Source organism: Podarcis melisellensis, assembly GCF_964234715.1.
Source record: "Podarcis melisellensis genome assembly, chromosome: 6".
NCBI classification, from domain to species: domain Eukaryota; kingdom Metazoa; phylum Chordata; class Lepidosauria; order Squamata; family Lacertidae; genus Podarcis; species Podarcis melisellensis.
Window position 1 is genome coordinate 53769184 of NC_138538.1, and position 14055 is coordinate 53783238.

Here is a 14055-nt window from a genome sequence, read left to right on the forward strand (position 1 = left end):
CTTAGATCATGCACTCATCACATAGGTGGCTGTCTCCTTGGTCTTTTAAAATGGTAGGGTCCCACACAAGCATATTCCATTGGCCTGAGTCATCTCTTGCCACATATCCTGCACATGTCCATTTTAACTCTGCGGACATATGCAGATATGCAGGACACCTGGCAAGCGTGTAGAGGGTGGAGTTCTCTTACATGTGAAGAAATGATCAACCCTGGAAGATAGTGCCACTTAAATTATTGGTAAAGCGAGCTGAGAAATAGCACAGAATTTGTTAATATAAAAGCAGCAGCAACACAAATGAATATGGATAGCTGACGCCGCAGTTGCAATACAGAATGGGGTCATCTAAAGTAACAGTGTTAAAAAAAAAACCTCTTGGAAAAATAGCTCATTTCTAAGTCCATTCCAAATTTTAAGCTTCAACATGGTCCTGCAGACATCAACAGGAATGAGACTGTGCTTGTAAGACAACACACGCACAGTTCCCAAAACATATTTGGCGGTGGCAGCAGCACTACCACAACACGGGGAACTCTTGAGAAGGGCTGGTACTGTTCTCCTAATTATGCCTGAGGATGCTGCCACAACAATGTCCCAGATACAAGGACCAGGGAATTCTAAGCAATAGGCATTCATTTCCATACACACACACAAATCCAAGATCTGTCACTGCCAGGGCTTTTTTTCCAGCCAGAACTCACTGGAACTCAGTTTCAGCACCTCTCAGGTGGGCGCCATTGCCATTGTAAGTGAACAAGGGAGGTGTCCATGGTGAGTTCTGACACCTCTTTTTCTAGAAAAAATAGCTTTTGAGTAGTAGTAGTGGTGGTGACCCGTGCTATCTTAGAAACTGCTTAAATAAGATTTGAAGAATGGGTGTTCATTGTTTATGAGGAGGGCTAGATTCTACTCTTTAGGACAAATCATGCCATTTTTGTACATGGCAGCCAAAGTAAAAAAAAACTACATTTAACACAGAAACAAAGATGCCTGTAACAAAGGTCTTAGGGCTGTTCAGCAACAGGAAAGTGTGCCAGATTTGCTGAATTCACTGGAACTTTGTTTGCTATACTAAAGGTGGATTCAATTTGTTTCTTAGCTTCTCCAGTCACTTTTTTAAAATGTAGGGCAGGGAGAAAAAAAATCCGTACCTAGCAGGATGCTGTGCATTGTCATTAATTAAAGTCTCTAGAGAGTACAAAGGCAAAAGCAAAAAATGAGAGTATTCTTGCTAAATTAAATCAATATTGGCTGCATTCTCTTGTGACATAAATACAAAATAGGCATGCAGGCTTCCCATGGTCTCTGGAATTTGAGTGGCATAAATAATATGATGCCTTCCTAGAGCAGATTACCAATCATTCAAAAAGGTGAGATGTAGTAGTCTATGAGAGATTTTATTTTTGTAGGGGATGCCATAGGGGATACTACCATTCCAGTAGTTTTGACCAATCAGTGGTCACTTCAGCAGCTGCTGGTTGCCCTTATTATTACTACTACTACAGGGAATCAGGTAGAGGGCCTTCTTGGTAGTGACACCCACCCTGCGGAATGCCCTCTCATCCGATATTAAGGAGATGAGTAATTATGTAACATTTAGGAAATATCTGAAGGCAATCCTGTATAGGGAAGCATTTAAGGTTTAAGGATGTATTATATTTTTATATATGCTGGAAGCTGGGTCAATCCAGTCAGATGGGCAAGGTGCAAATTCTTATAATTAATAATTATTAATTTTTATATTCCACCCAGCTTTGCGCCAATATGGTGGCATCTTGTTTTGTTGATCTTGTTTTGTTCATGCTCCAAGCGGCCAGCTCCCGGAATTTATCTTCCCTTTGGTCAGACACCGCCAGCCCTAGTTCTTGCCACTGTCATCTCACAACATTTGCTATTTTACAAAATTCGCTATTTTATTCTTAAGGATTTTCTTATATGTTACTCTAATCCTACTCATATCCCCCTTATTAATTACAGAGCGTCCCCCCCTCCAAAAACAAAATCCTAATAGCTCTTAAAAGGTCTTTCTTTGCCTCCTCCTCCACACACACACACACACACACACACACACACACACACACATTGATTGTGCCTTGGTCAGACCACACCAGGAGTACTGTGTGGACTCTCCTTCCTTGGAAGTTTTTAAGTAGAGGTTGGATGGTCATATATCATGTATGATTTAGTTGCAATTCCTATATTGCCAGGGGTTGGACCAGCTGATCCTCAGGGTCCCTTCCAACTCTACAATTCTATGAAATGTAGAAGCTCCACTGCTATTGTAAAGAGCCCCATTGAATCGCTGGCTAGAAAAGGAATTTCCCAGAGACATTCCTGCAAGAAGTCTAGAAGCACAATACAGTACAGTGAACTTGTAAGCTTATTGCAGGCAAACAGGAACTCATATGGAGCGAGGAAGTATGTGTGCAATAATTGAAAATAGCTTTTGTTTTAGTGTGGTGATAAAGCAGTATTTCTCAGATGGTACCGAGGACCAGGATCTTACTAATGGCTTGCTAGGCTGATACTATTATAAACTTGGCAAATGGTGCATGTGGAAGCTACTAGTGTACTGTAGCATTTGCTTTGGCTGCAATTAATTGATAACTAGATTCCTGCTGACACTTACTTTTTTCCAGAAGAGAACTGGCAGAAGATATGCAACTAGCATTTCATTTTCTCATTATAAAGGAGCACACTTTTAAAAAAAATAATCTACCTCTTGATACCAAGCACATTTGAATGTGAAGAAAAAGAACTTGGGAGGAGGCAGGGGGCAGGGATCTGAGTTCTGAGTTAAAACAAATGTTGCTAATGGAGAAGGCAAGGGAAAAGAGTATGGCAGTGCATGGTGGAACACCGGAAACCTGCCTTCACATATTGCTGAAAAGGAGGATATGCATCACCACATCCAAAGCTAGTCCAACTCAGAGTAGACTCACTGAAGGGAACAGGCTTGACTAACTTAGGCTCATTAATTTCAGTGAGTCATCTCTGAGTGGCCTTAGTTGAATACTACTCTTAGACTGGACACATCTTCAAACAGAGGGCTGTCTTCCGATAGCCTTTCAAACAGAAGACTGTAAAATTAGGAACATGGTCAGCTTCTGCCTTGCTCTGCATAATCTGTAAGTGGTACATGTGTGTATACAGGGCTGTACCCAGCAGTGTTAGAATAGAACCACTAAAATCACTGTAACGAACTTATACTAGTTACAGGTAGGTAGGCGTGTTGGTCTGCTGTAGTCGAAACAAAATAAAAAAATTCCTTCCAGTAGCACCTTAGAGAGTATCTGAAGAGGTTTGCATGCACACAAAAGCTCATACCAATAACTAACTTAGTTGGTCTCTAAGGTGCTACTGGAAGGAACTTAAACTAGTTGCTTTCATTTATTTCAGTGGGTTTGCTCTGAGCATGACTTAGTTGGATTCAACCCATAAAGTCCAGCCCAATAATATGCAATAGTTATCCCACACAATTGGGTGGGAAAGATCAGGGATGTGTGGATGTTAGGTCAATTTTGTGGAGGCAAGGCCAACCAAGGAGGAAGCAAATGGATGAGATCCAACATGTTTAGCACATTCATTGTGCCATACGCACACATAGGATTTGACATCAAGGTTGGGTGTGAAGTTAAAAATGCATTCAGTTTGAAGACTAGCAACATGGCAGCTCTAGAGAAGACATTCTCAGAATTTCTATTCAGGTAATAGAAATAAATCTTATTTTAAATTTAGCAGTATGCACCATACATGCATCTGTTTGTATCTATATTATCCTTTAATCTGAGCAGTCCACACACCCGCACACACACACACGGTGTATTAATACTTTTTGTTTAGAAGCCACACTCACAAACATGAAACATGGCAGAACATCTCAAAAAACCCAGGTGATATACAGATTTTTGCAATTAATCTATGCCCCGGGGTCATTCAAAGTGTTCATTGCCCTGTCTTATTTGTACTTCAGACAGATACATACACACACACACACACACACACACACACACACACAGGTACCAAGTCAGTTGCCAAGCTAAATCTCCAATCTGACATGGTTGCTATCAACTTTACTCTCTTCAGATCATTTCTGTAGACTGTTCATAGTTTTTAAGCCCTTCAATGCCTCCATTGCCTTTCAGCTTAGTATTGCCCTTTCTGTTGCACCTAAGTTTTGCAAGTATAACTAATAGGAATTTAACATTTACCAAAGAATTATTTCAACTATAGGTTTAATAGCATTTTTATGGTTCTCTGAACAGCCAAGAGTTTAGCTATCAGTTCCATCTGCTTCGCTTCCTTCCAATTTGCTTATATGTAAGAGAAAGGAATAAGGACAAACTTAAAGAAGGAAAATAAATTGTGGTGCTCCCATTTAAATATGTTTCCCATTTAAACACTTTTCTCCTTGTAATTTTTTTGTTTCTCTGTACAAGCACCATAAATCATAACCATTGTCCATTTCTGTTTAAATAACCAAACTAAGAAGTTGAAAGCAGTGAACTGGGGGGGGGCACAGAGTTGATTTCTTCTGTGCTCTTATTGAAATGTAAAGCATAGGAGACATTTTCAGCTCCTGTTTTGCATGCAGATTCCTCTCCTCCTCCTCCCCCCCCAAAACCCCCCAACCTGGGCTGAACTTCCACCCTGACACTAGTGAAACCCCATTGAAATTTATGAGCGCATCACATGGGTGGCACAAGGGTTATACATGCATCAGAGGTGAGGCATTTTTGCAACGTTTCCAGCAGCACCAAAAGCTACCCTTTTAGCACTTTGAGAGGACAACATAAAAGGGAGTGTAAAAATGCTTGCCCATACAGAGCGAGGGCAATGAATGATACAACTGGTTGGAATTCTTCACATGCCTAATGCAGCAAGCTCTGTTAGTTGGCTTTGTTTCCTTTAAGTGATGTCATCACACAGTCAAATCGGATTGGCTACATTGCACCTGGATGTCATCACACTTACTACATGACTTTTGACTGATAGCTATCTCTTAAGAAAGTGACGAAAACCCTAAACAGGAAAAAAATACGCTGAAATAGTATCAGACAGAGGAAAGCTATTTTCAGCCTCAATGGTGAAATGCAGAAATGTACACCACAGCCTTAATAAATATTGTGGTCCTGTTTTGTAGCCCATAGTCAGTACATGTGTAGTCACTGTGGTACTTTCCAGATGTTGCTGGACTACAACTCCCATCATTCCTAATAATTGGAGATGCTGGGGCTGATGGGAATTCTAGTCCAACAACACATGTAGGGTATCACATTGGCTATCCCTGTCCACTGCTACCAGAAATGGTTACTGCTTCCTCTTCCAGCATCTTCAGGAGAATACATGCTATTGGGTTGGATCCAGCCCAGGTTTGACCAGCTTAGGTCCTATTGAAATTAATTGGACATCCATTAGTCGTAACTAATATTTCATATTACTTTCAATCGAACCTAAGTGCTATCAACTTGTTCTGGATCCAATCCACAGATTTCACTGTGGGCCATATAAATAAAATTAACATATTGTTTGAATTAACATAATCAAATTACACTTTTAAATTCTCCTCTTAAAAAGTACAATTAGCTACAGAAGGGTTCATCTCAACACAGTTCAGTAGAAAAAAATGTTTTCCCTGCAGTCATTAATGAACTCCAAGGTCATTAAAAAAAAACCTCAACCATGTTATTTAATTACCAATTTGCAAACATGCCCATAAAGAGCTGCTGCAACCTAACTAGCATGGTTTCATTTTAGCTGCAAATACGTCGGTTACCAGGACACATCTTGACATTAAAGAGGGTGATATTCAATGCTGACGTGTTGTCTTCTTAAGCTTGATCATTTATAAATTAGAAAAACAGTGCTCCACACAATACATTAAAGAACTCTGCTTTGTCTTCTACTTAAGAAATGCAGCTAACTAGAAATCACAATCACCGAGTCTCTCTGGTAAATTAGGATGATTTGACAAGAGTGATTTCTTAGATAAAAAGCTGGTGTTTTGAGTACAATCCCTGGCAGAGACAGGAACTCTTATCCCCATTCCCATGATAAGGCTGTCTTTTTATGCTTTCCTAACATGCCTCAATAGCTCCACAACATAATCTTCAACAAATTTCTTTATATCCAAGCTTGGGCACTCTAAAGGATCGTGGAATTTATAATGAAACAGTATTTCAATTATAATGAAATAGTATTCAATTAATCATTCTTGTGCCAATTAATTTAGCTTCTGCAGTGATGATTTTCAAGAAGCTTGCTAGCCCTGCTTCTAACTTCCCAACCACAGTCATTCTTGGCCAGGGTCACAGAAAGTGAAATGTAACATCAGAAGGTGGCAGAGAATGAGTGCAATGGAACTCAGGGAAAGGTAGGGCTTCTCTTCTTTGAGAGATCTAACATCAGCAAAGGAGGAAGGAGAGGAAGTTACATCCAAGCAGGGCAAGATTTTCCACATTAATACACAGGTGTTATGCTAACATTTTCCATGTTTGCCTGTTCAAACCAGCTTGTGCTACTTTTAGCACAGCAGGGTCAGCCATGCTTATGGAAATCAAACTGCAGTCTCAGCTTTTCTGTACCTCATCACCAAAGATAATCACTGCTATCTACAACTTATTTTCTGCTCTGGTTGGCTGATGGCAATGATGTATGAAGCAAGAGTGATATAGCTCCATCTGCATAAGACAAGTTGATCCTGCAGAGATATAAAGAGCACCAACCCACCCCCCCTCCATTCCCCAAAAAGGGAAATAAAAAGGAAGGATGACTTTTAGCAGGGAGCTGAGGAAGTGGGAGATGTAAATCACGGAGGGAATGCATAATCAAGGACAGCACAGTCTTTTTTGAATAGTGACTGGCATTTTCTCACAGGGGCTAAAATTGCTTTTGACAGCTTAGACCAGGATTCAGAAGAGGTTGACGACAGAACACATTTAACACTTGCCATTGGATATAAAAGCTAATAGAAACTTCTGGCAAACCTTTGGAATATTATAGAATAGTATGAATAAACAGAAAAGGTGCACATTAATGAGGTTATACAATATACAGCCCTAAAAGAGGGGGGAGAAAACAGGTATATAGACATAGTCTTTGATTCTATGGTTATTTTACTTGGAGTTCTTGGAAGGAAAGCTTGCTATTGCCTCCTCCATCCTGCAGCCACCTGCACCCCTCATAAAACCTCAAGAGTATAGAAGGGCCCCCAGAACAGCATGTGATGGGGAACAAAAGACTGGTGGGGAAATGGGGGGTTCAACCCCAGATCAGGCAGAAAGCTACCCAATTTAGCCTGGTTCTCTTCTCACCCAACAGCTCCCTTATGTCCCATCCCACATTCCCAGATACTCTGGCAAATGTGACACAAATGCTGCAGGGAGATTGAGGGGATGGGAAATGTTCCTCTCATGAACTTTCTGATACTAAATTACTTCAGGATCCAAGCCATATCCTAACAGAAACTTCTGAGAAACCTTGAAAAGATGATATAACAGTGTGGTTGAGCAAAGAAGGTATTTTTTTGAGCTGCTGTTATTCCAAGTCTTTGCTTACCTTAGATTCCCAGGTCGTGGTAGAGCGAAAACAAAAGCTAAAGCATCACAAAGGATACATGTTTCTTCTGTGTACGGGACTGTAGAAGTAGTCCCTCCAACTATGTAACTGTAGAAGGAGACTTCCAGGGTGTAGCAGTAAGAGGTGTCATCAAGTAGCCCGCCAAGGAACCGACGGCCTGTTCCTGCCTTAACAGCATCTCGGTTGAAGGAGGTGCTTGACTGTAAGAAAGAGAAGGTGAGAAATCAACTGGAGCATATGCACGTTACCTCAGTAGAATGAAGAAGCTGCTGTTTGTAAGTTTCCCATAATATGGCAGCTATCAACTAGAGGGCGGAAGCTTTGCCTTGAGAATTCAGCACTTGAGGAAAGGGTTAAGTTCCTCTACCCCAGCACTTCAGTCTCAATCCAAACCGAATGATGCAGTCTGCCTCTGGATACCAGTTGCTGGGGAGAAAATTACTGTGGGCTCCTGCCTTGCTTGGTTGGCTACTGTGAAAACAGGATACAAATCTAAATGGGCCTTTGGTTTGATCCAGAAGGGCTCTACTTACATCTAAATCTCTCCCCTGCCCCAAACATCTGCTCTTCCCTAAATTTTAAAAGAAACAGGAGATGTAATCAGAGATCTCTGTCATCTTATCTAGTTAGGTCTGGTTCTAAAGAAAGAATTCACTAAAACACAGTCTATTCAAAACACAATTTTATTCACACGTTCACATATATAGGTGTTCCCATAGTTCTTGGAATGTTCAGATCCCCTCACCCCAATGTACCTATATGTAGACAGGAAGTTCAAGCACACCACACTGGTCAAAAGGTTGAATTGTACCCTGGGATACTGCAAGTTCACATCTCACTTCTGCTTTAATGCTCAGCATCACCATATAAATTTTAAATAAATTTTATTTTCTCTATGCAGAGAAGAACTCTGGGGGGCTGTTTCTGTAGATGTTCCTACGCATCTGGCTCTCTGGATGGGCTTCACTACCCTGAGAGATTGCAAAGATAATTTTTTTATCCCTGTCCCAGTGCTGCCAGAATCTTCTTTCCCACCCCACTCCTCTCTCATTTTCATGCAGTGCTCTGTGTTCTGCAGGGTGGGACAACATCTTATTTTACAGCTAGAACTATTTCCACTGAGTAGCCATTTTAATTTACTGCAGCAGCAAAGTCTCTTTGTTGGTCAACAAATGTGTGCAACATCTAACCCTTCTTTTCTGTTTTTTTTTTAATAATAATTTTTATTGATTTTCCAATTTTTACAACAAAACCACACCAAACAAAACACACAACAACAGACACAGACAAAACATACATTTTGCTTTCTTAACCTCATTTTCATAAGCCTCTTTTCTCAGACTTCCCCATACCTTCCCCTTTTTGCATCCTAGTTTTCCAGTTTTTCAGCAACCCTTTTAATCAATCAAAATTTAACTTATTCTCATTTCAATTTCACTTTAAATCAAAAAAGAAAAAAAAGATAAATATAGCTGTAATTATACATCTTCCTCTCCCTTAACACTTTAACATTCCTCAAATTTATAGCAATTTTTAAGATATGCTTTAAATTTCTTCCAGTCCTCCTCCACAGTCTCTTTCTCTTGGTCGCGGATTCTGCCGGTCATTTCTGCCAGTCCCATGTAGTCAATCACTTTCGCCTGCCATTCTTCCAGCGTGGGTAGCTCTTGTGTCTTCCAATACTTTGCTAGAAGAATCCTTGCTGCCGTTGTGGCGTACATAAAAAAGATCTTATCCCTCCTTGGCACCAGTTGGCCAACCATGCCCAAGAGAAAAGCCTCTGGTTTCTTATGAAAAGTACATTTGAGTACTTTCTTAATTTCATTATAGATCATTTCCCAGAAGGTCTTAATCTTTGGGCAGGTCCACCAAAGGTGAAAGAAGGTACCTTCGGTCTCATTACATTTCCAGCATTTGTTATTGGGCAAATGATAAATCTTCGCGAGCTTGACTGGGGTCATGTACCATCTGTAGATCATTTTCATAATGTTTTCTCTTAAGGCATTACAAGCCGTAAATTTAATACCTGTGGTCCACAACTGTTCCCAGTCAGCAAACATAGTATCATGGCCTAAGTCCTGTGCCCATCTAATCATAGCTGATTTAACTGTCTCATCAATTGTATTCCACTTCAACAGCAAGTTATACATTCTTGATAAGTTCTTAGTATTGGGTTCTAGCAGTTCAGTTTCTAATTTCAATTTTTCCACCTGGAATCCGAGTTTCCTGTCTTGTTTAAAAGTCTCCATTATTTGAAAATAATGGAGCCAATCTCGTACCTTGGACTTTATTTTCTCAAAACTCTGTAATTTAAATTCACCACTTTCAAATTCTAATATCTCGGAATATCTAACCCTTCTTTTCTGCGCTCAACCTTGGGCAATTCAGTGTTCTGTCACAAAATCCAGAATGAATTTGTATCCTACCGTGAAAGTGTAACAGCCACTAGGTGGAGCAAAGTCTTTGCCTAGACTGCAGGTGAGCTATTGACAAAGCAATAAAAGACTTCCCATGCCCACCACAAGCCCCTGAAGCCAGCTGTGTTGTCAGCCTAGAACATATGCGCATTCACTCCATGCAATACCAGGACTGCCAGGAACCAGTACCTGAGAAAATGAGAGTACAAAAATGATTTTTTTAAAACACACACACACACACACACACATCCCGCTGCTTGATTTCCTTAGCTCCTTGTAACTAGGACTTGAGAGCTAACAAATACGTAGGAATTCGTGGCAACTCATGATAAATGAGGTATACAGGGAGACTGCAGTTCAAAAAATACCTGCTGCTCTATCAGCATTTGATATGTTTTAAAGCTTCTCATGTTATAAAAAGGCAAGTCTTGCAGCTAATTAGAAGTAGATGGAACCCAGTTTCCTATTAGCATTAAATGTAGGAAGCTTTAGCTGTTTCACTAATGTTTTATGATAGTAACATTCCCACTGTTTTGTGCCAAGCAGTACTCCAATGCATCCTCTCTAATGAGATCCAAAGTACTGTTTTTCAGTCTCTGTAGCAGCAGAGTGGACCATCTTATTATGAAAGAAGGGTTGACAAGTGGAACCTTAAAGAAGAGAAAAGTAGGGCAGGGCTGTAGAAATGGTGAAGCAGCAGAAATAGGAACTATTCGAGAAGGCTTCATTTTAGAAAGGCTTTCACTAGCAACTTATGAGGTACACATGGCAGTCCTTCAGTGCCTTAACTGTAGCAGCTAGGCATTCAGATTATACTTATCTGGTGACAATCTGTTTCCAGGCCCAATTTAATGGACTGATTATTAACCTTTAAAGCAGAAAATGGTTTTGGATCAGACTCTCAGAGCAACTACCTGCACCCATATGAACCTGATGTTCAGCATCGGAAGTCCTGCTGCGTCAACCACTGGTTAGAACTGGCAATGGGCCGCATATCACATTCACTGCAGCAATGGCAACTGCAGGTTTGCTCCGCTGGCCATGTATGGCTGGAATCAGTAGAGTCACCACATCTTCTACCTTCTGTGGCTGCTAATGGTGAAACTCACCATTTGGAAATCCAAGCCTTAGAGATTTCCAAGTCCAGAGACTATGCATCATATGCATTTATGCTCTTAAAATGTCCATAAGGAAGGAATGCAGATAGAAGAATGTCTACATACAGATATAACTGTGAAATTATCACAAATTTGGCATGGAGTAGTGCTTCCTTAAAGCAGAGATACAAATCCATAGTCTCCTGAGAATACTTCTCTATAAAAGGCAAGTTCTTAGTCCTTAAGATTGCAGATGAAATCTCAAAAATAATGTGGCAAATGCTTTCACCTTAAGCCAGGGATAGGAAAAACTGTGGTCTTCCAAGATGATGTTGGATTCCAACTCCCATTAGTTTTAGCCAGCATTGTCAATTGTCAGGGATGATGGATGTTGTAGTTCCATTGTAATCTGGATGTTCCTCACCACTGCCCTAAGTAATACTTCTGTAATGAAATGGCTGCAGTGTCATATGAGAAGCTCCACATTTTGTCTTCAACAGAAAACTCTCTCCTATCATCCTAGTTTGCTACGACTACCACCAGCAGCCACACACTCACACTCTCTCCCACACACACACAAAACCACATCCTGGTGTCAGGAGGACACAGGAGCTTCAGCTGCCTCCCACAACATTCCTATCCTGGCACACTCAAATGAAAACACAGGTGAGCCAGGGGAGGGACAGCTGGAGGTCAGCATCTGCAGAACATTAATCAGATACCCAGGGTAGCTGCATAAAAGGCAAAGTGTGGGAGTGTTTGGATAGAGGTCCCAGGAAATTTATTAATGGTGGAGAACAGACACTGGAAGACGGAAAAGGGCAAGACCAAGGAAGATAGAAATAAATTGAAGTGGCTTCAGTTAGAGTGAGAAAGGAGGGAAATTAAGTCGGGGGTGGGGAGTAACTCCAGTACAGCACAAGTAAGTGAAAATTGCAGAATAGCAAAGGCAGGTAAAGGGAACTGCTACACTATAGACAATCAGACATGGGTACAGGAAACAAAGTTCTACATGTTGGAAATAAAAAATAGTTCAAGCTGTAGTCAGATTGCTTGACAGAACGCAGCTTAGTTTAAAACCTGAGTTGCAGGACCTTGGAGAGCTCCAAGCAAGACAATTGCACACTTGCTCCAACAAGGCCTAAAAATCCAAATGAGACCTTTCTTACTTCTCAGTTCAGACTACTCCTCTCAGGCTCAGACTCTGTCTTGGAAATGAACCAGCTGAAAGAGCTTGTCTCCTGGCCCAGAACATAGCATCCTATCTCTTCTCCATTAGTTTTCCCTGGTTCATAGCCTGCCCTTGTGAACTAGGAGTGGAGAATTTGGGGCCCCAGGTGGGTAGATGTTCTCTTAGGAACATCAGGCTCGCAGGTTGCAGTCTCTGGGATCCCTGTTCATGGCTGAGAGGTTTAGGCTCAATCTTAGTGTTAGGGCTTGTATCTCAGTCTAAACCCTCTGCAACCCTAGCCAGTAGTCCCCTGTCCTCCCCTCTAAATTGGCTGGCTCCTCCCCATGTAGGTCAGAGCCTGAGCCCAGGGCAAAAGCTCATGGTGCGGTCATAAAACAATCTTCTCAAAGCCTTAAGTGTCTGTCTGATTTATGCTGGCAACTGTGGGAGGAGCATAATAATTTTGAATGTCCTTTAATCTTCAAGTGACCAAGACTGCAGGCTGCATGCAACCCTCCAGGTCTCTCTATTTGGCCTTCAGGACTCTCACCAGACCACACACCCTACTGGATCTATTCTGTGCCCTCCTTAAGTGTCTTTGCTGTGGTGGACTGTATCACTGAAGTGCTTGCCTGGATGGAAAGATGCATGTGGAGGCTGCTGTATGGCTGGAGTATAGCCTCCTCTTAAAAGAGCAACATATATTGCTCTGTCCAGTATTGTTACCCAGCCTGGGAAGGTTGCCCATGATGGAAAGTGGTCCTTGGGCTGAAAAGGGGTTAGACTCCTGCTTTGAGAGATTTTGCCAGTTTAAGTAATAGACACAGGCCAAACTATTCTCATGTTATGAAGGATTATGCACAAACAAAAACATCTCAAAGATATAGCAAGAAAACCTAAGGGTAGAAGCCAATGTACCCCATTTCCATCTATAGTTCACTACATTTATATGTTCCCTAAGCAGAACAGAAAATAGAGGATTAGGAAAAATTAAACCTGTTATATATCCTATCAGCTCCTTACCAATGAAGGCAAGCAACAGTTAAACCTATGAATTTCCATTACTCCTTTCTTTTGTACTGAGTCTTTTAAGTAGATGGCTCTGAATCATATGTGCAGGAACATGTGGGAGAGCTAATTTTAAGAGAGGATTTTCATTTCAGGCTCGAGGTACAAACAAACACCAATAAAAGCCGCAGGCACACAGATCTAATTGCCCAATGGATCATAGGCAAAACTCACCACATGTAATCTCACATCATCTTCTGATAAAAGAAGGAGTCTTATTCACATTCCATACAGTGTAACTGGAGAATGGAGTCCCATATGAGATGAAAAACTCAGGTAGGTCAAGCTACTGTTTTGCCACATTTCCAACAGCCATGATAAGTGGCAGAAGCCTTCTAAAGGAGGCACAGTAGAGTTCAGAACACCCTGAAATGGCCACACCATAAGAATATCTAGTTTCCTGCATCAGATTTGATTAAGAGTAAAATCTAACAACCAGACCTACATAGATGACCTTGGACTTTGAGGCATGGAAGTAGAGACAGGTCAGGAAGGCCTCAGACCCCATTGCAATACCCTTTTCATCTCTTCCAATGCCTCCTACCCAGACATACACAAAAAGAGATTATAGGTGGGTGCTACATCACCACACGGTTAATGCTGTGAAGCAAGATATTCTGCAGCAGTCATTCATCAGGAAATGAAACTGGTTTCCAGGTTGGAAGGTGATAATCTTGGTGGTCATTTCCAGTATTATTTTACCATAGTTTACTATAGGTCCCTG

General features: G+C 41.1%; 1 protein-coding gene across 1 annotated transcript in view; it reads right to left on the reverse strand.

Annotated features, from left to right (window-relative positions):
• BEND5 (BEN domain containing 5) overlaps positions 1–14055 on the reverse strand; it is a 733046-nt gene that overhangs the window by 46258 nt on the left and 672733 nt on the right. Inside the window, exon 11 of the mRNA XM_081913981.1 lies at positions 7616–7778. Within this exon, the coding sequence (XP_081770107.1) occupies positions 7616–7778 (163 nt within the window). The remainder of the gene's footprint in view (positions 1–7615; positions 7779–14055) is intronic.